The 27,830-nt window shown below is 42.5% G+C and overlaps 1 protein-coding gene across 3 annotated transcripts in view; it reads right to left on the reverse strand.

Annotated features, from left to right (window-relative positions):
• ZRANB3 (zinc finger RANBP2-type containing 3) overlaps positions 1-27,830 on the reverse strand; it is a 1,006,798-nt gene that overhangs the window by 561,552 nt on the left and 417,416 nt on the right. For all 3 annotated transcript variants that reach the window (XM_053698237.1, XM_053698236.1, XM_053698238.1), the window contains one exon: positions 3,925-4,059. In XM_053698237.1, the coding sequence (XP_053554212.1) occupies positions 3,925-4,059 (135 nt within the window). The remainder of the gene's footprint in view (positions 1-3,924; positions 4,060-27,830) is intronic.

The following is a 27,830-nucleotide window of genomic DNA, read 5'->3' on the forward strand; positions in this document are numbered from 1 at the left end:
AGTCTTGCTGCATTCAGAGAATCTTTCCTAATTCCAATTTCCTAATCCATTGACCTCTGTGACAATCCCCAAACATTATTTAAGACTATTCCTGTGCTGTACAAGTGAGGTAAACCTTGGCCTCCATTACATATGCAGTGTCGCCCGCAAAAGCCGGCGACGCCAGTTTTTACGCGATTTTGGTATTACATATACAGTGTAGCATACATGTTACGCGCGTATATTTCACCCGTCGCTCGCAATTTTTACTTCCATAGTTTAACATGGGAACGCGTCGTAAATCGGTATACAATATCCAGCGCAAGGCCTTACGTTGCGAAAATTGAGAAATCTTACTCCATTTTTACCTCGCCATAAAAGGCAGCCGTAGCAGGCCTTGCGCTGAGTATGGGAGCACCGTAACTCCCGAAAATGCCTGCAAAAATAAACACCTAACGCATGCGCAATGTCTATCTACCTGTCAACCGCAATCCCCCACCGCAATAACTAATAAAGTCTATTAACCCCTAAACCGCCATCAAACCCACACCGCAAGTAATAACTAAATTATTAACCCCTAAACCGCCATAGCCCACATAGCCTTTTAAATGTATTAACCCCTAATCTGCCGCCAACTTCGCCGCCACTATAATAAAGTAAATAACCCCTAAACCTAAGTCTAACCCTAACACCCCCTAACTTAAATATTATTTAAATAAATCTAAATAAATTTACTATTAACTCAATTATTCCTATTTAAAACTAAATACTTACCTATAAAATAAACCCTAAGCTACCTACAATATAACTAATAGTTACATGGTAGCTATCTTAGGGTTTATTTTTATTTTACAGGCAAGTTTGTATTTATTTAACTAGGTACAATAGTTCTTAAATAGTTATTAACTATTTAATAGCTACCTAGTTAAAATAAATACAAACTTACCTGTAAAATAAATCCTAACCTAAGTTACAATTACACCTAACACTACACTATCATTAAATAAATTAAATTAATTAACTACAATTAAATAAAATAAAGTACAAAAAAAACCCCCACTAAATTATAGAAAATAAAAAAAAAATTACAAGAAGTTTAAACTAATTACACCTAATCTAAGCCCCCTAATAAAATAAAAAAGCCCCCCAAAATAATAAAATTCCCTACCCTATACTAAATTACAAATAGCCCTTAAAAGGGCTTTTTGCGGGACATTGCCCCAAAGTAATCAGCTCTTTTACCTGTAAAAAAAGAAATACAACCCCCTCCAACATTAAAACCCACCACCCACACACCCAACCCTACTCTAAAACCCACCCAATCCCCTCTTAAAAAAACCTAACACTAACCCCTTGAAGATCTCCCTACCTTGAGCCGTCTTCACCCAGCCGGGCACAAGTGGACCTCCAGAGGGGCAGAAGTCTTCATCCGATCCGGCCAGAAGAGGACAGAAGAGTCTTCATCCAGGCAGCATCTTCTATCTTCTTCCATCCGGAGCGGAGCGGGTCCATCTTGAAGACATTCGACGCGGAAAATCCTCTTCCATCCGACGGCGACTGAAGAATGAAGGTTCCTTTAAATGACGTCATACAAGATGGCGTCCCTTCAATTCCGATTGGCTGATAGAATTCTATCAACCAATCGGAATAAAGGTAGGAAAAATCATATTGGCTGATACAATCAGCCAATCGGATTGAAGTTCAATCCTATGGCTGATACAATCAGCCAATAGGATTGACCTCGCATTCTATTGGCTGTTCCAATCAGCCAATAGAATGCAAGCTCAATCCTATTGGCTGATTGCATCAGCCAATAGGATTTTTCCTACCTTAATTTTGATTGGCTGATAGAATTCTATCAGCCAATCGGAATTGAAGGGACGCCATCTTGGATGACGTCATTTAAAGGAACCTTCATTCTTCAGTCGCCGTCGGATGGAAGAGGATGCTCCCCGTCGGATGTCTTCAAGATGAACCCGCTCCGCTCCGGATGGAAGAAGATATAAGATGCCGCCTGGATGAAGACTTCTGCCGGTCTGGATGTCCTCTTCTGGCCAGATCAGATGAAGACTTCTGCACCTCTGGAGGTCCACTTGTGCCCAGCTGGGTGAAGACGGCCCAAGGTAGGGAGATCTTCAAGGGGGTAGTGTTAGGTTTTTTTAAGGGGGGATTGGGTCGGTTTTAGAGTAGGGTTGGGTGTGTGGGTGGTGGGTTTTAATGTTGGGGGGGTTGTATTTCTTTTTTTACAGGTAAAAGAGCTGATTACTTTGGGGCAATGCCCCGCAAAAAGCCCTTTTAAGGGATATTTGTAATTTAGTATAGGGTAGGGCATTTTATTATTTTGGGCAGCTTTTTATTTTATTATTTATTAGGGGGCTTAGATTAGGTGTAATTAGTTTAAACTTCTTGTAATTTTTTTTATTTTCGGTAATTTAGTGGGGGGGGGGTTTGTACTTTAGTTTATTTTATTTTATTGTAGTTAATTGTAGTTAATTAATTTAATTTATTTAATGATAGTGTAGTGTTAGGTGTAATTGTAATTTAGGTTAGGATTTATTTTACAGGTAAAATTGTATTTGTTTTAACTAGGTAGCTATTAAATAGTTAATAACTATTTATTAACTATTGTACCTAGTTAAAATAAATACAAAGTTGCCTGTAAAATAAAAATAAATCCTAAAATAGCTACAATGTAATTATTAATTATATTGTAGCTATCTTAGGGTTTATTTTATAGGTAAGTATTTAGTTTTAAATAGGAATAATTGAGTTAATAATAGTAATTTTATTTAGATTTATTTAAATAATATTTAAGTTAGGGGGGTGTTAGGGTTAGGCTTAGGGGTTAATAACTATTATAGTGGCGGCGACGTTGGCGGCGGCAGATTAGGGGTTAATACATTTAATAGGCTATGGTGGTTTAGGGGTTAATACTTGAATAGGTTTATTGCGTTGTGGGTTAATGGCGTATTAAGGGTTAATAGTTTTAAGAGGTAATTTGCAATGTTGGGGTTGGCGGATTTAGCGGTTAATACTTGAATAGGTTAATTGCGTTGTGGGGGGTTGTCGGTCTAGGGGTTAATACATTTAATAATAGTAATGAGAGGGGAGATTGCGGATATAGGGGTTTTACGTGTTGGGCTTATTTTTTATGAGGCGTGTTAGACTTTTACGGGAGATTTGTTATTTTATTTACTTTTCTTAGGCGCCGGCAGTTTCTAAAGTGCCGTAAGTCACTAGCGACTCCAGAAATTTGTATTTACGCTCATTTCTGGACATCGCTAGTTTATCCGACTTACGGCACTTTATGAACTGCCGGCAGGGTTTATGTAATACCCCGATGTGCAAGGTGAAATTACGGACGGCGCAGGTTCCCACGCTTGCGCCGAAACCTGCGCCGTATATTTGCTTGCACCCCAAATTCTTTATTCATATGTAGAAAATAAGCTATTCCGCTGTAGCAAACCAGCAGTCTCTCACTATCTGTCTACAAATACACAGAAAAGGAAAGAAACAAGGCAGCGCACTCATCTAGTACCTGAGCACTAGGTCATGATGCAGAATGTGGGAGAAACAGCCTTCAGATAGTGTTAAGAATATCTTATATGGTGCATACTTAAAATCAAAAGATCTCCATTTCTACACAGACAAACTGTATTTTAATGTACTGACATCTTTGCAGTATAAAGGGCTTTATGGAATGGTAATACAAAGGCTGCCTGGAATCTGAATTGTTAAACATTTTATTTAAAGATGACAGTGCACAGTTTTCCCTGAAATCTATTTAATAAAAGTGAGTTCATTTTTGTATGGCCACAAATAAAGAATAGCACAAAAATATAAATGATTGTTATAGTGTGAATTAACTGCTCCATTAGTTAACTATATACAGATATGTACAAATTAAAGTATATTTTCATTTAGCTAAGCAAATATAAATTATACCTTAGCGATTGCAGTTTGTTTATACATTCGAGTAATCAAGCCCATGACCTGAATAAATGGGTTGCTGTTTTCATGGGCTATCGAATCTGGAACCCTCATCATTCTCTCCCATTCTTCAAAGCTGGAATTCATTTCCTGTGTGGTGGGAAATAATTGTTATTAGTGTATGAAAAGATAAAACAATCTGATTACATATCTTGTCTGAAGGAAAGAAAATCAAATACAGATAATGAGAGGAGAAAAAATAGATCCCTACTTACAAAGAGAAGGATCGCATACAGGTAGTTGCAACTAAACGATCTACTTATTATTTGCATTTGTTTGTATAGCACTGGAAAATTCCATAGTTCTAGACATCTAACAAACTAAAGATTTAAATAAAAAAAAAAATCTCTGTTTAACTCATAAATCAGTAGGGAGAACATAAGTCTCCTGAACCCCCCAATACAAAGGATCTATAAGATACATGTATAAAACACAGTGATTTTGAATGTCTGTAGATAGGTTAGCAGGAATTTTAATTTAACATAAATAGTGATACATGAGAAGGTTCTCTACTTAAATAGTTTAGTACCTAAGGAGTAAAAAAAAGACGAAGGTATCATTTTTTATAAATTAGTTAACAAAAAAATTAGTAGTCTCTGTACTGAGTGACTTTATGAAGATATCCACACAGAAGCACACACAAAACACTGGCCCCCACCCCATTAGCTTACTTTATGCACTATTTGTCCTAGAAGCTGAATTCACAACAGGTTCCACTAATTGAGGAAAAGAGGAGGGTAGGGACATGAGGCTTTCTAAATATCTCTTTACCCTTCTGTTTTTCAGCATTCGCATCTTACTGTGTACCCTTGATATTTGCATACATTTTCACATGCTTTGTATTCTCTTGGTATTTTATGTCAAAGTGTTTGATTAACATCTCCATGTGCTATATGGTTAAAAAGACATCAAAGCAAGAACGGCTGGGCCAGGGGGACAATTGCTTATATTGGAATGAGGGGGTGCAGCCTAGTGCACATTACAGAATGTCTCATGGGGCTGAGCCGGATTTTATAAAGTCAATTACATGCTGGAGATCAGAGTCTGTCTGACCAGATGTGCTGCACCTCTGTATCCCCATCACTTTCCCTGGTATTTCCAGTAGCTTGAGGAACCTCAGTAATTCAATGGGGGTGGGGTGGCTGTGTCAGGAAGTAGCTGCAGCATTCAGACTCGCTGTCCTGCCAAGACTTTCTACTCACAAAGGCCTAGATTTGGAGTTCGGCGGTAAAAGGGCTGTTAACGCTCCGCGGGCTTTTTTCTGGCCGCACCATAAATTTAACTCTGGTATCGAGAGTTTAAACAAATGCTGCGTTAGGCTATAAAAAAGGTGCGTAGAGCATTTTTACCGCAAATGCAACTCTCGATACCAGAGTTGCTTACGGACGCGGCCGGCCTCAAAAACGTGCTCGTGCACGATTCCCCCATAGGAAACAATGGGGCTGTTTGAGCTGAAAAAAAACCTAACACCTGCAAAAAAGCAGCGTTCAGCTCCTAACGCAGCCCCATTGTTTCCTATGGGGAAACACTTCCTACGTCTGCACCTAACACTCTAACATGTACCCCGAGTCTAAACACCCCTAACCTTACACTTATTAACCCCTAATCTGCCGCTCCCGCTATCGCTGACCCCTGCATATTTTTTTTAACCCCTAATCTGCCGCTCCGTAAACCGCCGCAACCTATGTACCCCTAATCTGCTGCCCTAACATCGCCGACCCCTATATTATATTTATTAACCCCTAATCTGCCCCCCTCAACGTCGCCGACACCTGCCTACACTTATTAACCCCTAATCTGCCGAGCGGACCTGAGCGCTACTACAATAAAGTTATTAACCCCTAATCCGCCTCACTAACCCTATCATAAATAGTATTAACCCCTAATCTGCCCTCCCTAACATCGCCGACACCTACCTTCAATTATTAACCCCTAATCTGCCGAGCGGACCTCACCGCTACTATAATAAATGGATTAACCCCTAAAGCTAAGTCTAACCCTAATACTAACACCCCCCTAAGTTAAATATAATTTACATCTAACGAAATAAATTAACTCTTATTAAATAACTTATTCCTATTTAAAGCTAAATACTTACCTGTAAAATAAATCCTAATATAGCTACAATTTAAATTATAATTATATTATAGCTATTTTAGGATTAATATTTATTTTACAGGCAACTTTGTAATTATTTTAACCAGGTACAATAGCTATTAAATAGTTAAGAACTATTTAATAGTTACCTAGTTAAAATAATAACAAATTTACCTGTAAAATAAATCCTAACCTAAGATATAATTAAACCTAACACTACACTATCAATAAATTAATTAAACACAATTCCTACAAATAAATACAATTAAATAAACTAGCTAAAGTACAAAAAATAAAAAAGAACTAAGTTACAAAAAATAATAAAATATTTACAAACATAAGAAAAATATTACAACAATTTTAAACTAATTACACCTACTCTAAGCCCCCTAATAAAATAACAAAGCCCCCCAAAATAAAAAATTCCCTACCCTATTCTAAATTAAAAAAGTTACAAGCTCTTTTACCTTACCAGCCCTGAACAGGGCCCTTTGCGGGGCATGCCCCAAGGATTTCAGCTCTTTTGCCTGTAAAAAAAAACATACCATACCCCCCCCCCCAACATTACAACCCACCACCCACATACCCCTAATCTAACCCAAACCCCCCTTAAATAAACCTAACACTAAGCCCCTGAAGATCTTCCTACCTTGGCTTCACCATACCAGGTTCACCGATCCGTCCTGGCTCCAACATCTTCATCCAACCCAAGCGGGGGTTGGCGATCCATCATCCGGTGCTGAAGAGGTCCAGAAGAGGCTCCAAAGTCTTCCTCCTATCCGGCAAGAAGAGGACATCCGGACCGGCAAACATCTTCTCCAAGCGGCATCTTCAATCTTCTTCCATCCGGTGCGGAGCGGGTCCATCTTGAAGCAGGCGACGCGGATCCATCCTCTTCTTCCGTTGTCTCCCGACTAATGACGGTTCCTTTAAGGGACGTCATCCAAGATGGCGTCCCTCGAATTCCGATTGGCTGATAGGATTCTATCAGCCAATCGGAATTAAGGTAGGAATTTTCTGATTGGCTGATGGAATCAGCCAATCAGAATCAAGTTCAATCCGATTGGCTGATCCAATCAGTCAATCAGATTGAGCTCGCATTCTATTGGCTGTTCCGATCAGCCAATAGAATGCGAGCTCAATCTGATTGGCTGATTGGATCAGCCAATCGGATTGAACTTGATTCTGATTGGCTGATTCCATCAGCCAATCAGAAAATTCCTACCTTAATTCCGATTGGCTGATAGAATCCTATCAGCCAATCGGAATTCGAGGGACGCCATCTTGGATGACGTCCCTTAAAGGAACCGTCATTCGTCGGGAGACAACGGAAGAAGAGGATGGATCCGCGTCGCCTGCTTCAAGATGGACCCGCTCCGCACCGGATGGAAGAAGATTGAAGATGCCGCTTGGAGAAGATGTTTGCCGGTCCGGATGTCCTCTTCTTGCCGGATAGGAGGAAGACTTTGGAGCCTCTTCTGGACCTCTTCAGCACCGGATGATGGATCGCCAACCCCCGCTTGGGTTGGATGAAGATGTTGGAGCCAGGACGGATCGGTGAACCTGGTATGGTGAAGACAAGGTAGGAAGATCTTCAGGGGCTTAGTGTTAGGTTTATTTAAGGGGGGTTTGGGTTAGATTAGGGGTATGTGGGTGGTGGGTTGTAATGTTGGGGGGGGTATGGTATGTTTTTTTTTACAGGCAAAAGAGCTGAAATCCTTGGGGCATGCCCCGCAAAGGGCCCTGTTCAGGGCTGGTAAGGTAAAAGAGCTTGTAACTTTTTTAATTTAGAATAGGGTAGGGAATTTTTTATTTTGGGGGGCTTTGTTATTTTATTAGGGGGCTTAGAGTAGGTGTAATTAGTTTAAAATTGTTGTAATATTTTTCTTATGTTTGTAAATATTTTATTATTTTTTGTAACTTAGTTCTTTTTTATTTTTTGTACTTTAGCTAGTTTATTTAATTGTATTTATTTGTAGCAATTGTGTTTAATTAATTTATTGATAGTGTAGTGTTAGGTTAATTGTAGGTAATTGTAGGTAGTTTATTTAATTATTTTATTGATAGGGTAGTGTTAGGTTTAATTATATCTTAGGTTAGGATTTATTTTACAGGTAAATTTGTTATTATTTTAACTAGGTAGCTATTAAATAGTTCTTAACTATTTAATAGCTATTGTACCTGGTTAAAATAAATACCAAGTTGCCTGTAAAATAAATATTAATCCTAAAATAGCTATAATATCATTATAATTTATATTGTAGCTATATTAGGATTTATTTTACAGGTAAGTATTTAGCTTTAAATAGGAATAATTTATTTAATAAGAGTTAATTAATTTCGTTAGATTTAAATTATATTTAACTTAGGGGGGTGTTAGTGTTAGGGTTAGACTTAGCTTTAGGGGTTAATCAATTTATTAGAATAGCGGTGAGCTCCGGTCGTCAGATTAGGGGTTAATAATTGAAGTTAGGTGTTGGCGATGTTAGGGAGGGCAGATTAGGGGTTAATACTATTTATGATAGGGTTAGTGAGGCGGGTTAGGGGTTAATAACTTTATTATAGTAGCGCTCAGGTCCGCTCGGCAGATTAGGGGTTAATAAGTGTAGGCAGGTGTCGGCGACGTTGAGGGGGGCAGATTAGGGGTTAATAAATATAATATAGGGGTCGGCGGTGTTAGGGGTAGCAGATTAGGGGTACATAGGGATAACGTAGGTGGCGGCGTTTTGCGGTCGGAAGATTAGGGGTTAATTATTTTAAGTAGCTGGCGGCGACGTTGTGGGGGGCAGGTTAGGGGTTAATAAATGTAATACAGGGGTCGGCGGGGTTAGGGGCAGCAGATTAGGGGTACATAAGTATAACGTAGGTGGCGGTCGGCAGATTAGGGGTTAAAAATTTTAATCGAGTGGCGGCGGTGTGGGGGGACCTCGGTTTAGGGGTACATAGGTAGTTTATGGGTGTTAGTGTACTTTAGGGTACAGTAGTTAAGAGCTTTATGAACCAGCGTTAGCCAGAAAGCTCTTAACTCCTGCTATTTTCAGGCGGCTGGAATTTTGTCGTTAGAGCTCTAACGCTCACTTCAGAAACGACTCTAAATACCAGCGTTAGAAAGATCCCATTGAAAAGATAGGCTACGCAAATGGCGTAGGGGGATCTGCGGTATGGAAAAGTCGCGGCTGAAAAGTGAGCGTTAGACCCTTTAATCACTGACTCCAAATACCAGCGGGCGGCCAAAACCAGCGTTAGGAGCCTCTAACGCTGGTTTTGACGGCTACCGCCGAACTCCAAATCTAGGCCTGAATGTGCAAAAAGTATAACTGCATTTTACTCTGACTTTCTCCTCAGTCTGTAGAGATCATTCTTCCAGTATTATTGGGGGCAGCAAGGTTCTTCTATATCATTTGGGTATACTATGTGTCAATGGGTTTGGGGAGCACAGCTGTTTAGATGGCTTTTGGGGTTACCTTTCAACACTACCTATTTGCTATGAGGCCCCAATGCCCTGTTAAATACCTTTGTGCTATAGTTGTCAGGGAGCGAAGCAACTAAACTAAATCGAGATATCCTGCTTACTGCAATACATAATTTACTCAACATATATTTTTTATATAGTTTACTTGATTGGTAGTTAGTTTAATAGTTATATTAGTTTAATTGTTAGTTTAAACTTATTTTTTTTAATTTGACAGGTAAGTTTAAATTTAATTTAAAAAAGGGGAATCGTAATTTTAATATAAAGTTAGGGGGGCATTAGGTTTAGGGGTTACTAGTTTAAATTAGTTTTTTCTTCATAAATGGAAAGAGTCCACAGCTGCATTCATTACTTTTGGGAAAATAAGACCCTGGCCACCAGGAGGAGGAAAATACACCCCAGTCTAAGGCTTAAATATTCCTCCCACTCCCCTCATCCCCCAGTCATTCTTTGCCTTTCATCCCAGGAGGTTGGCAGAGTAGTGTCAGAATTGGTCTCTTATGGAGGGTAGTACTCTTCGACATGGGACAGGAGTTTTAAGCAATCCTGTCAGTCTCTCAGTGAGGGCTTGGATGAAAGTTAGAGTCCGGAGATGCAGGAAAAATCTTTCTGCTAAACCTTCCCGACTCATGTTAACAGCTCCTCAGGATATCGGCGTTGTCGAACTTCGCTCCGCTGCCTGCTTTCTTCTCTCAAGCCCATTGCAGAGGTGATGCTACTATCCGTCACGCTTAAAGGGCCGTGTTCCTGTTCCACGGCGTAGATTCCGGTAAGATCGTTTCATTTTCTTTCCACGTGAATGTACTGTACTATTGTTTTCCTGAGAGGCTATCACTTTGCGGGACTAACTTAACATAAGGGTCTCAGTGAGTCTCCTTTTAGTATCTTGGAATCAAGGGTTAATATCTCCTGAGGGGGGTTATTGAACAGGGTTTTTTATAATCATGTTTGTTTTGTGATTCAATCTGCTTATGTGTAGTGTAAAATGGGCTCATGGCATGGAAAACAAAATTTATGCTTACCTGATAAATTCCTTTCTCCTGTAGTGTGGTCAGTCCACGGGTCATCATTACTTCTGGGATATTAACTCCTCCCCAACAGGAAGTGCAAGAGGATTCACCCAGCAGAGCTGCTATATAGCTCCTCCCCTCTACGTCACCTCCAGTCATTCGACCAAGGACCAACGAGAAAGGAGAAGCCAAAGGGTGTAGTGGTGACTGGAGTATAATTCAAAAAATTTTTACCTGCCATAAAAAACAGGGCGGGCCGTGGACTGACCACACTACAGGAGAAAGGAATTTATCAGGTAAGCATAAATTTTGTTTTCTCCTGTTAAGTGTGGTCAGTCCACGGGTCATCATTACTTCTGGGATACCAATACCAAAGCTAAAGTACACAGATGACGGGAGGGACAGGCAGGCTCTTTATACGGAAGGAACCACTGCCTGAAGAACCTTTCTCCCAAAAACAGCCTCCGAAGAAGCAAAAGTGTCAAATTTGTAAAATTTGGAAAAAGTATGAAGAGAAGACCAAGTTGCAGCCTTGCAAATCTGTTCAACAGAAGCCTCATTCTTAAAGGCCCAAGTGGAAGCCACAGCTCTAGTAGAATGTGCTGTAATTCTTTCAGGAGGCTGCTGTCCAGCAGTCTCATAGGCTAACCGTATTATGCTACGAAGCCAAAAAGAGAGAGAGGTAGCCGAAGCTTTTTGACCTCTAATCTGACCAGAATAAACGACAAACAGGGAAGACGTTTGTCGAAAATCCTTAGTTGCCTGTAGATAAAATTTCAGGGCACGGACTACATCTAGATTGTGTAGCAGACGTTCCTTCTTCGAAGAAGGATTAGGACACAAAGATGGAACCACAATCTCCTGATTGATATTCCTGTTAGTGACCACCTTAGGTAGGAACCCAGGTTTAGTACGCAGAACTACCTTGTCTGAATGAAAAATCAGATAAGGAGAATCACAATGTAAGGCAGATAACTCAGAGACTCTTCGAGCCGAGGAAAACAGAACTTTCCAAGATAACAGCTTGATATCAATGGAATGAAGGGGTTCAAACGGAACACCCTGTAAAACATTAAGAACTAAGTTCAAACTCCATGGTGGAGCAACAGTTTTAAACACAGGCTTGATCCTAGCTAAAGCCTGACAAAAAGCTTGAACGTCCGGAACTTCTGACAGACGTTTGTGTAAAAGAATGGACAGAGCTGAAATCTGTCCCTTTAAGGAACTAGCAGACAAACCCTATTCTAAACCCTTTTGTAGAAAAGACAATATCCTAGGAATCCTAACCTTACTCCATGAGTAACTCTTGGATTCGCACCAATATAAATATTTGCGCCATATCTTGTGGTAAATCTTTCTGGTAACAGGCTTCCTAGCCTGTATTAAGGTATCAATAACTGACTCAGAAAAACCACGTTTTGATAAAATCAAGCGTTCAATTTCCAAGCAGTCAGCTTCAGAGAAATTAGATTTTGATGTTTGAAGGGACCCTGGATCAGAAGGTCCTGTTTCAGAGGTAGAGACCAAGGTGGACAGGATGCGTGGCATTGCAGGCGCTATTAGAATCACTGATGCTCTCTCCTGTTTGATTCTGGCAATCAATCGAGGAAGCATCGGGAAGGGTGGAAACACATAAGCCATCCCGAAGGTCCAAGGTGCTGTCAAAGCATCTATCAGAACCGCTTCCGGATCCCTGGATCTGGACCCGTAACGAGGAAGCTTGGCGTTCTGTCGAGACGCCATGAGATCTATCTCTGGTTTGCCCCAACGTCGAAGTATTTGGGCAAAGACCTCCGGATGAAGTTCCCACTCCCCCGGATGAAAAGTCTGACGACTTAAGAAATCCGCCTCCCAGTTCTCCACTCCCGGGATGTGGATTGCTGACAGGTGGCAAGAGTGAGACTCTGCCCAGCGAATTATCTTTGATACTTCCATCATTGCTAGGGAGCTTCTTGTCCCTCCCTGATGGTTGATGTAAGCTACAGTCGTGATGTTGTCCGACTGAAACCTGATGAACCCCCGAGTTGTTAACTGGGGCCAAGCCAGAAGGGCATTGAGAACTGCTCTCAATTCCAGAATGTTTATTGGTAGGAGACTCTCCTCCTGATTTCATTGTCCCTGAGCCTTCAGAGAATTCCAGACAGCGCCCCAACCTAGTAGGCTGGCGTCTGTTGTTACAATTGTCCAGTCCGGCCTGCTGAATGGCATCCCCCTGGACAGATGTGGCCGAGAAAGCCACCATAGAAGAGAATTTCTGGTCTCTTGATCCAGATTCAGAGTAGGGGACAAGTCTGAGTAATCCCCATTCCACTGACTTAGCATGCACAATTGCAGCGGTCTGAGATGTAGGCGTGCAAAGGGTACTATGTCCATTGCCGCTACCATTAAACCGATCACCTCCATGCATTGAGCTACTGACGGGTGTTGAATGGAATGAAGGACGCGGCATGCATCTTGAAGCTTTGTTAACCTGTCTTCTGTCAGGTAAATCTTCATTTCTACAGAATCTATAAGAGTCCCCAAGAAGGGAACTCTTGTGAGTGGAAAGAGAGAACTTTTCTTTTCGTTCACCTTCCATCCATGCGACCTTAGAAATGCCAGTACTAACTCTGTATGAGACTTGGCAGTTTGAAAGCTTGAAGCTTGTATCAGAATGTCGTCTAGGTACGGAGCTACCGAAATTCCTCGCGGTCTTAATACCGCCAGAAGAGCACCCAGAACCTTTGTGAAGATTCTTGGAGCCGTAGCCAATCCGAATGGAAGAGCTACAAACTGGTAATGCCTGTCTAGAAAGGCAAACCTTAGATACCGGTAATGATTTCTGTGAATCGGTATGTGAAGGTAAGCATCCTTTAAATCCACTGTGGTCATGTACTGACCCTCTTGGATCATGGGTAAAATTGTCCGAATAGTTTCCATTTTGAACGATGGAACTCTTAGGAATTTGTTTAGGATCTTTAAATCCAAGATTGGCCTGAAAGTTCCCTCTTTTTTGGGAACCACAAACAGATTTGAGTAAAACCCTTGTCCTTGTTCCGACCGCGGAACCGGATGGATCACTCCCATTAATAAAAGATCTTGAACGCAGCGTAGAAACGCCTCTTTCTTTATTTGGTTTGTTGACAACCTTGACAGATGAAATCTCCCTTTTGGGGGAGAGGCTTTGAAGTCCAGAAGATATCCCTGAGATATGATCTCTAACGCCCAGGGATCCTGGACATCTCTTGCCCAAGCCTGGGCGAAGAGAGAGAGTCTGCCCCCCACTAGATCCGTTCCCGGATCGGGGGCCCTCACTTCATGCTGTCTTAGGGGCAGCAGCAGGTTTTCTGGCCTGCTTGCCCTTGTTCCAGGACTGGTTAGGTCTCCAGCCTTGTCTGTAGCGAGCAACAGCTCCTTCCTGTTTTGGTGCAGAGGAAGTTGATGCTGCTCCTGCTTTGAAATTACGAAAGGAACGAAAATTAGACTGTCTAGCCTTAGGTTTGGCTCTGTCTTGAGGCAGGGCATGGCCTTTACCTCCTGTAATGTCAGCGATAATTTCTTTCAACCCAGGCCCGAATAAGGTCTGCCCTTTGAAAGGTATATTAAGCAATTTAGATTTAGAAGTAACGTCAGCTGACCAGGATTTTAGCCACAGTGCTCTGCGCGCCTGAATGGCGAATCCGGAATTCTTAGCCGTAAGTTTAGTTAAATGTACTACGGCATCCGAAATAAATGAGTTAGCTAACTTAAGGGCTTTAAGCTTGTGTGTAATCTCATCTAATGGAGCTGATTCAAGTGTCTCTTCCAGAGACTCAAACCAAAATGCTGCTGCAGCCGTGACAGGCGCAATGCATGCAAGAGGTTGCAATATAAAACCTTGTTGAACAAACATTTTCTTAAGGTAACCCTCTAACTTTTTATCCATTGGATCTGAAAAGGCACAGCTATCCTCCACCGGGATAGTGGTACGCTTAGCTAAAGTAGAAACTGCTCCCTCCACCTTAGGGACCGCTTGCCATAAGTCCTGTGTGGTGGCGTCTATTGGAAACATCTTTCTAAATATCGGAGGGGGTGAGAACGGCACACCGGGTCTATCCCACTCCTTAGTAACAATTTCAGTAAGTCTCTTAGGTATAGGAAAAACGTCAGTACTCGCCGGTACCGCAAAATATTTATCCAACCTACACATTTTCTCTGGTATTGCAACTGTGTTACAATCATTCAGAGCCGCTAACACCTCCCCTAGTAATACACAGAGGTTTTCCAGCTTAAATTTAAAATTTGAAATATCTGAATCCAGTTTGTTTGGATCAGAACCGTCATCTGCAGAATGAAGCTCTCCGTCCTCATGTTCTGCAAATTGTGACGCAGTGTCTGACATGGCCCTAATATTATCAGCGCACTCTGTTCTCACCCCAGAGTGATCACGCTTACCTCTTAGTTCTGGTAATTTAGCCAAAACTTCAGTCATAACAGTAGCCATATCCTGTAATGTGATTTGTAATGGCCGCCCAGATGTACTCGGCGCTACAATATCACGCACCTCCCGAGCGGAAGATGCAGGTACTGACACGTGAGGCGAGTTAGTCGGCATAACTCTCCCCTCGTTGTTTGGTGAAATATGTTCAATTTGTACAGATTGACTTTTATTTAAAGTAGCATCAATGCAGTTAGTACATAAATTTCTATTGGGCTCCACTTTGGCATTAGCACATATAGCACAGATATCTTCCTCTGAATCAGACATGTTTAACACACTAGCAAGTAAACTAGCAACTTGGAAATACTTTTCAAGTAATTTACTATAATATGAAAACGTACTGTGCCTATAAGAAGCACAGAAAAAAGTTATGACAGTTGAAAATTAATAAAAGTTATAGCATCAAATCTTTGTAAAAAACACAATTTTAGCAAAAGATTGCTCCCATTAGCAAAGGATAACTAACCCTGATAGCAGAAAAAAAATACAGAAATAAACGTTTTTTATCACAGTCAACTACAATCTCACAGCTCTGCTGTGAGTGATTACCTCCCTCAAAACAAGTTTTGAAGACCCCTGAGTTCTGTAGAGATGAACCGGATCGTGCAGGGAAGACAATAAACTTCTGACTGAATTTTTTGATGCGTAGCAAAAGCGCCAAAAAAGGCCCCTCCCCCTCACACACAACAGTGAGAGAGATCAGTAAACTGTCATAAATTAAATAAAACGACTGCCAAGTGGAAAAATAGTGCCCAAAACATGTTTTCACCCAGTACCTCAGAAAATTAAACGATTTTACATGCCAGCAAAAAACGTTAAACATTAAATAAATTAAGTGTTATTAAAAAGCCTGTTGCAATTCCCTGCAAATTAGGCTAAAGTCTTATGTATACAGTATAATTCCAGTGAAGTGCCATTCCCCAGAATACTGAAGTGTAAAATATACATACATGACAGCCTGATACCAGTTGCTGCTACTGCATTTAAGGCTGAGTTTACATTATATCGGTATGGCAGAATTTTCTCATCAATTCCATTGTCAGAAAATAATAAGCTGCTACATACCTCTTTGCAGATTAATCTGCCCGCTGTCCCCTGATCTGAAGTTTACCTCTCCTCAGATGGCCGAGAAACAGCAATATGATTTTAACTACGCCGGCTAAAATCATAGAAAAAACTCAGGTAGATTCTTCTTCAAATTCTACCAGAGAAGGAATAACACACTCCGGTGCTATTATAAAATAACAAACTTTTGATTGAAGGTATGAAACTAAGTATAATCACCACAGTCCTCTCACACATCCTATCTATTTGTTGGGTGCAAGAGAATGACTGGAGGTGACGTAGAGGGGAGGAGCTATATAGCAGCTCTGCTGGGTGAATCCTCTTGCACTTCCTGTTGGGGAGGAGTTAATATCCCAGAAGTAATGATGACCCGTGGACTGACCACACTTAACAGGAGAAATAAAGGTCTTTGGAAGTGACGCGACCTTATGGTTGGGCGCGTTTTTTTTTTTGACTATACGGTTTACCTTCTGACCGGGCGTGATTACGTTCCGTCCTCCATTTCCGCATCCCTGAGTGTGTGGTGACGGAGAAATTCTAGTTCACAGGGGTCTGGTTCATAGGAGGTGGTAAGTGACCCAGCCATTGTGAGTGTCAGGTGCCATTTTGTTTTGTCCTAAAAACATAATTCATGCTTACCTGATAAATTCCTTTCTTCTGTAGTGTGATCAGTCCACGGGTCATCATTACTTCTGGGATATTACTCCTCCCCAACAGGAAGTGCAAGAGGATTCACCCAGCAGAGCTGCATATAGCTCCTCCCCTCTACGTCACTCCCAGTCATTCGACCAAGGACCAACGAGAAAGGAGAAGCCAAGGGTGAAGTGGTGACTGGAGTATAATTTAAAAAATATTTACCTGCCTTAAAAAACAGGGCGGGCCGTGGACTGATCACACTACAGAAGAAAGGAATTTATCAGGTAAGCATAAATTATGTTTTCTTCTGTTAAGTGTGATCAGTCCACGGGTCATCATTACTTCTGGGTACCAAAGCAAAAGTACACGGATGACGGGAGGGATAGGCAGGCTCTTTATACAGAAGGAACCACTGCCTGAAGAACCTTTCTCCCAAAAATAGCCTCCGAGGAAGCAAAAGTGTCAAATTTGTAAAATTTGGAAAAAGTATGAAGCGAAGACCAAGTTGCAGCCTTGCAAATCTGAGGCCTCATTCTTAAAGGCCCAAGTGGAAGCCACAGCTCTAGTAGAATGAGCTGTAATTCTTTCAGGAGGCTGCTGTCCAGCAGTCTCATAGGCTAAACGAATTATGCTACGAAGCCAGAAAGAAAGAGAGGTAGCAGAAGCCTTTTGACCTCTCCTCTGACCAGAGTAAACGACAAACAGGGAAGACGTTTGTCGAAATTCCTTAGTTGCCTGCAAATAAAACTTTAGGGCACGAACTACATCCAGATTGTGCAGAAGACGTTCCTTCTTCGAAGAAGGATTTGGACACAAAGAAGGAACAACAATCTCTTGATTGATATTCCTGTTAGTGACTACCTTAGGTAAGAACCCAGGTTTAGTAGGCAGAACTACCTTATCCGAATGAAAAATCAAATAAGGAGAATCACAATGTAGGGCTGATAACTCAGAGACTCTTCGAGCCGAGGAAATAGCCATTAAAAATAAAACTTTCCAAGATAACAACTTTATATCAATGGAATGAAGGGGTTCAAACGGAACGCCTTGTAAAACGTTAAGAACAAGGTTTAAACTCCATGGCGGAGCAACAGTTTTAAACACAAGCTTAATCCTGGCCAAAGCCTGACAAAAAGCCTGAACGTCTGGAACATCTGACAGATGTTTGTGCAACAGAATGGACAGAGCTGAGATCTGTCCCTTTAATGAACTAGCAGATAAACCCTTTTCTAAACCTTCTTGTAGAAAAGACAATATCCTAGGAATCCTAACCTTACTCCAAGAGTAACCTTTGGATTCGCACCAATATAGGTATTTACGCCATATCTTATGGTAAATCCTTCTGGTAACAGGCTTCCTAGCCTGTATTAGGGTATCAATAACTGACTCAGAAAAACCACGTTTTGATAAAATCAAGCGTTCAATTTCCAAGCAGTCAGCTTCAGAGAAGTTAGATTTTGATGTTTGAAAGGACCCTGTATCAGAAGGTCCTGTTTCAGAGGTAGAGACCAAGGTGGACAGGATGACATGTCCACCAGGTCTGCATACCAAGTCCTGCGTGGCCATGCAGGTGCTATTAGAATCACTGATGCTCTCTCCTGTTTGATTCTGGCAATCAATCGAGGAAGCATCGGGAAGGGTGGAAACACGTAAGCCATCCTGAAGTCCCAAGGTGCTGTCAGGGCATCTATCAGGACTGCTCCTGGATCCCTGGATCTGGACCCGTAACGAGGAAGCTTGGCGTTCTGTCGAGACGCCATGAGATCTATCTCTGGTTTGCCCCACTGATGAAGTATTTGGTCAAAGACCTCCGGATGAAGTTCCCACTCCCCCGGATGAAAAGTCTGACGACTTAAGAAATCCGCCTCCCAGTTCTCCACTCCCGGGATGTGGATTGCTGACAGGTGGCAAGAGTGAAACTCTGCCCAGCGAATTATCTTTGTTACTTCCATCATTGCTAGGGAGCTTCTTGTCCCTCCCTGATGGTTGATGTAAGCTACAGTCGTGATGTTGTCCGACTGAAACCTGATGAACCCCCGAGTTATCAACTGGGGCCAAGCCAGGAGGGCATTGAGAACTGCTCTCAATTCCAGAATGTTTATTGGTAGGAGACTCTCCTCCTGACTCCATTGTCCTTGAGCCTTCAGAGAATTCCAGACGGCACCCCAACCTAGAAGGCTGGCGTCTGTTGTTACAATTGTCCAGTCTGGCCTGCTGAATGGCATCCCCCTGGACAGATGTGGCCGAGAAAGCCACCATAGAAGAGAATTTCTGGTCTCTTGATCCAGATTCAGAGAAGGGGACAAGTCTGAGTAATCCCCATTCCACTGACTTAGCATGCACAGTTGCAGTGGTCTGAGGTGTAAGCGTGCAAAGGGTACTATGTCCATTGCCGCTACCATCAAGCCGATTACCTCCATGCATTGAGCCACTGACGGTTGTTGAATGGAATGAAGGGTGCGGCAAGCACTTTGAAGTCTTGTTAACCTGTCTTCTGTCAGGTAAATCTTCATTTCTACAGAATCTATAAGAGTCCCCAGAAAGGGAACTCTTGTGAGTGGAACGAGTGAACTTTTCTTTTCGTTCACCTTCCATCCATGTGACCTTAGAAATGCCAGTACTAACTCTGTATGAGACTTGGCAGTTTGAAAGCTTGAAGCTTGTATCAGAATGTCGTCTAGGTACGGAGCTACCGAGATTCCCCGCGGTCTTAGTACCGCCAGAAGAGCACCCAGAACCTTTGTGAAGATTCTTGGAGCTGTAGCCAATCCGAATGGAAGAGCTACAAACTGGTAATGCCTGTCTAGGAAGGCAAACCTTAGGTACCGGTAATGATCTTTGTGAATCGGTATGTGAAGGTAAGCATCCTTTAAATCCACTGTGGTCATGTACTGACCCTTTTGGATCATGGGTAAAATTGTCCGAATAGTCTCCATCTTGAACGATGGAACTCTTAGGAATTTGTTTAGGATCTTTAAGTCCAGGATTGGTCTGAAAGTTCCCTCTTTTTTGGGGACCACAAACAGATTTGAGTAAAACCCTTGTCCCTGTTCCGACCGTGGAACTGGATGGATTACTCCCATTAACAAAAGCTCTTGTACGCAGCGTAGAAACGCCTCTTTCTTTGTTTGGTTTGTTGACAACCTTGACAGATGAAATCTCTCTCTTGGAGGAGAGTATTTGAAGTCCAGAAGGTATCCCTGAGATATTATCTCTAGCGCCCAGGGATCCTGGACATCTCTTGCCCAAGTCTGGGCGAAGAGAAAAAGTCTGCCCCCCACTAGATCCGATCCCGGATCGGGGGCCCTCAATTCATGCTGTTTTAGGGGCAGCAGCAGGTTTCCTGGCCTGCTTGCCCTTGTTCCAAGACTGGTTAGGTCTCCAGCCTTGTCTGTAGCGAGCAACAGATCCTTCTTGTTTTGGAGCAGAGGAAGTTGATGCTGCTCCTGCTTTGAAATTCCGAAAGGAACGAAAATTAGACTGTCTGGCCTTAGGTTTGGCCCTGTCTTGAGGCAGGGCGTGGCCTTTACCTCCTGTAATGTCAGCGATAATTTCTTTCAAACCAGGCCCAAATAAGGTCTGCCCTTTAAAAGGTATATTAAGTAATTTAGACTTAGAAGTAACATCAGCTGACCAGGATTTTAGCCACAGTGCTCTGCGTGCCTGAATGGCGAATCCTGAATTCTTAGCCGTAAGTTTAGTTAAATGTACTACGGCCTCCGAAATGAATGAATTAGCTAGTTTAAGGACTCTAAGCTTGTCCGTAATGTCATCCAGAGTAGCTGAATTAATGGTCTCTTCCAGCGACTCAAACCAGAATGCCGCCGCAGCCGTGACCGGCGCAATGCATGCAAGGGGTTGCAATATAAAACCTTGTTGAACAAACATTTTCTTAAGGTAACCCTCTAACATTTTATCCATTGGATCTGAAAAGGCACAGCTATCCTCCACCGGGATAGTGGTACGCTTAGCTAAAGTAGAAACTGCTCCCTCCACCTTAGGGACCGTCTGCCATAAGTCCCGTGTGGTGGCGTCTATTGGAAACATTTTTCTAAATATCGGAGGGGGTGAGAACGGTACACCGGGTCTATCCCACTCTTTAGTAATAATTTCAGTTAGTCTTTTAGGTATAGGAAAAACGTCGGTACTCGTTGGTACCGCAAAATATTTATCCAACCTACACATTTTCTCTGGTATTGCAACTGTGTTACAATCATTCAGAGCCGCTAACACCTCCCCTAGTAATACACGGAGGTTCTCCAGCTTAAATTTAAAATTTGAAATATCTGAATCCAATCTGTTTGGATCAGAACCGTCAGCCGCAGACAGAAGCTCTCCGTCCTCATGTTCTGCAAGCTGTGACGCAGTATCTGACATGGCCCTAGTATTATCAGCGCACTCTGTTCTCACCCCAGAGTGATCACGCTTGCCTCTTAGTTCTGGTAATCTAGCCAAAACTTCAGTCATAACAGTAGCCATATCTTGTAATGTTATCTGTAATGGACGCCCAGATGTACTGGGCGCCACAATATCGCGCACCTCCCGAGCGGGAGATGCAGGTACTGACACGTGAGGAGAGTTAGTCGGCATAACTCTCCCCTCGCTGTTTGGTGAAATTTGTTCAATTTGTACAGATTGACTTTTATTTAACCCCTTAATGACCGGACCATTTTTCAATTTTCTTACCCTTAATGACAATGGCTATTTTTACATTTCTGCAGTGTTTGTGTTTAGCTGTAATTTTCCTCTTACTCATTTACTGTACCCATACATATTATATACCGTTTTTCTCGCCATTAAATGGACTTTCTAAGGATACCATTATTTTCATCATATCTTATAATTTCCTATAAAAAAAAATATAAAATATGAGGAAAAAATTGAAAAAAACACACTTTTTCTAACTTTGACCCCCAAAATCTGTTACACATCTACAATCACCAAAAAACACCTATGCTAAATAGTTTCTAAATTTTGTCCTGAGTTTAGAAATACCCAATGTTTACATGTTCTTTACTTTTTTTGCAAGTTATAGGGCCATAAATACAAGTAGCACTTTGCTATTTCCAAACAACTTTTTTTCAAAATTAGCGCTAGTTACATTGGAACCCTGATATCTGTCAGGAATACCTGAATATCCCCTGACATGTATATATTTTTTTTTAGAAGACATCCCAAAGTATTGATCTAGGCCCATTTTGGTATATTTCATGCCACCATTTCACCGCCAAATGTCATCAAATAAAAAAAAAGTTCACTTTTTCACAAATTTTGTCACAAACTTTAGGTTTCCCACTGAAATTATTTACAAACAGCTTCTGCAATTAAGGCACAAATGGTTGTAAATGCTTCTTTGGGATCCCCTTTGTTCAGAAATAGCAGACTTATATGGCTTTGTGGTTGCTTTTTGGTAAGTAGAAGGCCGCTAAATGCTGCTGCGCACCACACGTAAATTATGCCCAGCAGTTAAGGGGTTAAATTAGGTAGCTTGTAGGGAGCTTGCAGGGTTAATTTTAGCTTTAGGGTAGAGATCAGCCTCCCACCTGACACATCCCACCCCCTGATCCCTCCCAAACAGTTCTCTTCCCTCCCCCACCCCACAATTGTCCCCGCCATCTTAAGTACTGGCAGAAAGTCTGCCAGTACTAAATAAAAGGAGTTTTTATTTTTTTTAATAAAAAAAAATAAAATGTTTTAGCTGTGATGGACTCCTGCCTTAGCCCCAACCTCCATGATCCCCCCCCCAGCAATCTAACCCTCTCCCCTACCTAATTGCCGCCATCTTGGGTACTGGCAGCTGTCTGCCAGTACCCAATTTGCCCCACAAAAAAGTGTTTTTAATTATTTTTTATTACTAATTTATTTTTTTCTGTAGTGTAGCAGCCCCCCACAATACCCCAACCCCCTCCCCCTCCCAGATCCTCATATATATATATTTCCCCCCCTCTTCCCACTCATTGGTGTCAGTGTGGGTAGGTGATCGCGGGCGTGCGCGCGCACCCGCGCGCGCCCCCGCACGCTCCCGGCACCCGGCGTGCACATTGCACTAACAGGAGCCGGATGCCGGGTAGCGATGGGCCGCCCACCCGCCTCCCAGTTGCGCTCCCACCCACCAACGAACCGGCCGCATCGCTACCGGTGCAGAGAGGGCCACAGAGTGGCTCTCTCTGCATCGGATGCTTTCTAAGGGTATTGCAGGATGCCTCAATATCGAGGCATCACTGCAATACCCTGAGAGCTGCTGGAAGCGATTGCGATCGCTTCCAGCACTCTCTTAGACAAGTGACGTACCAGGTACGTCCATTGTCACTAACTGCAAGTTTTTGCAGGACGTACCTGGTACGTCACTTGTCATTAAGGGGTTAAAGTAGCATCAATACAGTTAGTACATAAATTTCTATTGGGCTCCACTTTGGCATTGGAACAAATAACACAGGTATCTTCCTCTGAATCAGACATGTTTAACACACTAGCAAATAAACTTGCAACTTGGAATACAATTCTAGTAAAATATTATGAAAACGTACTGTGCCTATAAGAAGCACAGAAGATTTATGACAGTTGAAAATTAATAAACTGAAACAGTTATAGCATCAATCCTTGTAAACAACACAACTTTAGCAAAGGTTTGTTCCCATTAGCAAAAGACAACTAACTCTGATAGCAGAAAAAAAAAAAAAATTACAGAATAAACGTTTTTTATCACAGTCAACTACAATCTCACAGCTCTGCTGTGAGAATTACCTTGAGTTCTGTAGAGATGAACCGGATCATGCAGGAAATACGAGTTGCTGACTGAAATTTTTTGATGCGTAGCAAAAGCGCCAAAAAACGGCCCCTCCCCCTCACACACAACAGTGAGAGAGATCAGAAACTGTCAGAAATTAGATCAAGCAACTGCCAAGTGGAAAAATAGTGCCCAAACATTTATTCACTCAGTACCTCAGAAAATGAAAACGATTTTACATTCCAGCAAAAACGTTTAACATAAATTAAGAGTTATTAAAAAGCCTGTTGCTAGTCCCTGCAAAATAGGCTAAAAAGTTTTATGTACACAGTGTAATTCCAGTGAAGTACCATTCCCCAGAATACTGAAGTGTAAAATATACATACATGACATTATATCGGTATGGCAGGATTTTCTCATCAATTCCATTGTCAGAAAATAAAAGCTGCTACATACCTCTTTGCAGATTAATCTGCCCGCTGTCCCCTGATCTGAAGTTTACCTCTCCTCAGATGGCCGAGAAACAGCAATATGATCTTAACTACTCCGGCTAAAATCATAGTAAAAAACTCTGGTAGATTCTTCTTCAAACTCTGCCAGAGAGGTAATAACACACTCCGGTGCTATTATAAAATAATAAACTTTTGATTGAAGATATAAAACTAAGTATAATCACCATAGTCCTCTCACACATCCTATCTAGTCGTTGGGTGCAAGAGAATGACTGGGAGTGACGTAGAGGGGAGGAGCTATATGCAGCTCTGCTGGGTGAATCCTCTTGCACTTCCTGTTGGGGAGGAGTAATATCCCAGAAGTAATGATGACCCGTGGACTGATCACACTTAACAGAAGAAATAGTCCATTTTGGTATATTCTCTATCCTGTTATAGAGGATTCTGATGCTAAGACTGTTCAAATTTCAGACTCAGTTATGGAGGATTCTGATACTGAGACTATTCTAATTTCAGATTCAGATTCTTCGTCCGGGGACGAATCCGGAATGGCCTTATTGACACATGTCAATCAGTTATGTTCAGTGTGCCGTATTAGAGCGCCTGGTTCCACTGGCTCGGGGAATCAATGGTCAGCTGAGTCATCCGCCTCTGGGAGTCCAGTCCTCCAAGAGGCGAGTTCCCTTCCGCTCCATACTTCTACACATGCGGGTAACCCAGATTATGATTATTCCTCCATGCAAGGCGACTTGTTCCGCCCGGAGGTTAAAACACGTTTTCGCTTCCACATATTCTTGGCGATTATTCATCTGCAGAGTCCAGATGTTTATGCGTGATTGTGCTCATGCCCTATTGTCCCAGGTCTACCACCTTGGGGAGGGCCTGTACAGTTCCCTGCAAATGTAACTTTCCTTGAGTGTTGTGCCTTTCGTTACAGAGTTGCACGCCTTTGCGTCTTACTCAGACATGTTTTTCAGTTATTAAATGATACAATCCTGCTCGGATACAGGAGTTTTCAGTCTGCTTCAAATGGTGCTCCTCATTAGACATGTGGGGATGATGTAATCTCCTGACTGTTCTATGTGAGATCCTTCCCAGTTTTTTTAAAGATTAGGGCTCCGTTTGGCTGGTCCTGCGGTAGGCCTGTTTTCTTATTGGGCGTTAACCTACGGATTGCCTTATATTTTCTTTTTATTCGATTAGGATGTCTTTTAATTTGTTTTTTATTTCCTTCTAGAATTTTAAACTGGGATCGATACTCTGTTGCTTCTGCGGAAGTGTTTTTGGAAACATGTTAGTCCTATGTTTGTCTGTTTTCCTTTCTTCCCCTCACAGAGGATTTATGCAGCTTGACGGTTAGGACACGGGTTGCAGGCTGGTCCTGTTGGGTTTGGTTCTGTCTTGTAGCTGTTCAGACACGTGGCGCCATTCTGATTGGCTGGTCTGGTCGAGGCGCTGAGTGTTCATGTTATCATATGTTTTACATTTAACTAAGCATTCTAAAGGACCTGTGGGTCTGCAGGGCAGGAAGGATTGTCTCAGTCCTTATAGCATTCAGTTTGGATGACTGGGTCAGTGGAGTTTCCGCTGTGTCACTCTCTCTTGCATCTGGTATTGTCGGACCCTAGAGTTCCTCCCCCACGTGGTGGAGAGTTGGAGAGCTTAGCGTCTTCTTACCGCCGAGTGAGCGGTTTGGCCTTTTTCTTTTGAGGCTCGGGGATTGTCCTTTTGGACTCAGTCCTCAGCAGCTAGTAGTTGAAGGGAAGTTCAGCTGCCTTGCCGCAGATGGTTTGCAGAATGTAACCAGCGGCAGCTCTTGTAGGGGTACTATCTAGCGGTTTTCCAGAGACTTTTTGGTCTTCCTCTGTGGTCTCCATGTTAGGTATCCTTTTAGGGGCCTGGGAGATGTTTGTTCCCTGTTAGGGATACTGGGCGTGGTCTCCTTGGGCTTGCTTTGGGTTCCTCCTGGAACTGGGGATGGTTTGCGCCCCTTTCTCCCTGTGATCATCCGCTTGTACGGAGGTGATGTGGAGACCAGCCTTGCTCGAGTGGTTTTGACCTCAAGATATCCCCTTGCCTTACTGTCCTGAGGCTGTTGGTGCGTCTAGAAGCTCTAGCGTCGTTGTACAACTTTTACTGTCTTAGCTCCTTTGGAGAGTAGGACTTCGGCAAGGGATGGTCTCTTTTTTTCTCGTTATCCGGGTTGATCTGGATATTGCATTAGTATCCCTTGCGGTCTGGGTTGTTATTCAGACGGGGTGTTAAGTTTGCGGGTATTGTTTGTTTAAACAATTGGGGGTGCGGACCTGTTCTCCCTGGGGCTTCCGGTTGCTGAGTTTCACTCAGTATTTTCCCTTGTGGATCCCGTTGTGGGGTGTTACCGGACCTTTAGGCTTTTACTCTGATTACTTAACCTGGTCTTGGTTGACCAGGTTTTCTGAGTGCTGTGGCTCATTGGGCTTGTTTTGCACATTAGGCGGTTTCCCTTGGTCAGCTTGCTGTAGTATCCATTGAAATCTCTGCTCTGCAGCTGAATGGACTTGCAGAGTCACTGCTGCTACTATTGCACATTGGTTGCGTGTTAGCAGGCTAGTATTTAGGGGAATCACTTTCAACAGGGCTTCTGAGTTGGGGATTGATCTCTCCTTTAGCCTGTTGCTTCGTGGCTTGTGGAAGGTGCTGCCTGTTGACCCTTTCCCCTTCTAGGTGAGAGCTTAGTCTCCTTGTTATGGAGATGTGGTCCTTTTCTTGGGGCTTCTCCTGGATCAGAAGGGACCTGTGAGTTTCCCTAGCTGAGAGGGACATTCTCTCTGGGTTGTTACGTTCCATTTGGAGTCTTGCTGGCTCTGTGTCAAGACTAAGTTGGACCTTTTTGCTAGATTCTTTGGGTCTACGGTCCTGTTGTCTGTTCTAAGGAGTCGGGTGGCACCCGTGCTCTGATGGATTGGCTGTGGCCATTTTTCTGCTTGCTTTTGAGCTGGTTTTGGGGTTCTTCTGTTCCCCTGTTTCAGACTTGCCATTGCTGGGGCTGGCCCGGCTGGGAGTGGGTTCTGAAAGACGTTATCATCTACAGGATCTAGGAGGGCATAGTAGCTATAGCTAGCTCCCTAAGCTTACAAGCAGAGGGTCTAGGATTGCCCCACCTCGGGTTCTGGGTGTCACATCTCTTTCTTGGGGGACCTCGAGGAGGTTATGATTCCCCCTTTTTTGGAAGACCTGTGGGTAGGTCTGGCAGCTTGGATTGCCTAGCCTGTGCTCTCTGTCTGTGAGTTGTCTTTTGCAATCTGTTCTTTTGCTGGCCGCTTTTGCTCTCAGCAAGTTTTCTCTGTGTCATCCTGAGGATGGCGGCGTGTTCTTGACTCAGGGTTTTTTCGTCTGGATCTGTTACACTTTTTTTTGTAGCGGAATACTTTAGTGTTCCAAGTTCGGACGATGTGAGGACTCGGTCTTCACATCGTCCGAAATTGGAACTATGCATAAGAAAATGACTTATACTTTATTTATTTTGACCCTTCACCTGTAATTAAGTCTAAAACTTGTGGATTTTCCAGTTCTGAAAACAAATGGCAGATTTCACAAGCCTAACCTTGCCAAACATCTGTCCATAATTTACAAGTTATCTTATCTTTTCTGCTGAAACCAAACAATAGAAAATGTGTTACTACAGGGACAGTGGCAAGCCCTGTCTTCTCCAGACACAAATCTAGACTGGCTACTCCCAATAAGGAAAGTTGTGGGTAATGTAAGACTACTAAAAAATAATCGCAGCAAACAAGGTGTAAATGGCTCAAATAATGTTCAGACTCTGCTGATAATCCCCTAGAAGACTACAGAAAAATGTTGTACACTGTGTTTTTAATGCCGCTTTAACCCCATGTAAGCAAACTTAAATTTCTCTAAATTGGCTGTAAAATAAAAAAATAATCATAAGGGTTAGTTGCAA

This window comes from Bombina bombina, chromosome 1 (genome assembly GCF_027579735.1).
Source record: "Bombina bombina isolate aBomBom1 chromosome 1, aBomBom1.pri, whole genome shotgun sequence".
Lineage (NCBI taxonomy): Eukaryota > Metazoa > Chordata > Amphibia > Anura > Bombinatoridae > Bombina > Bombina bombina.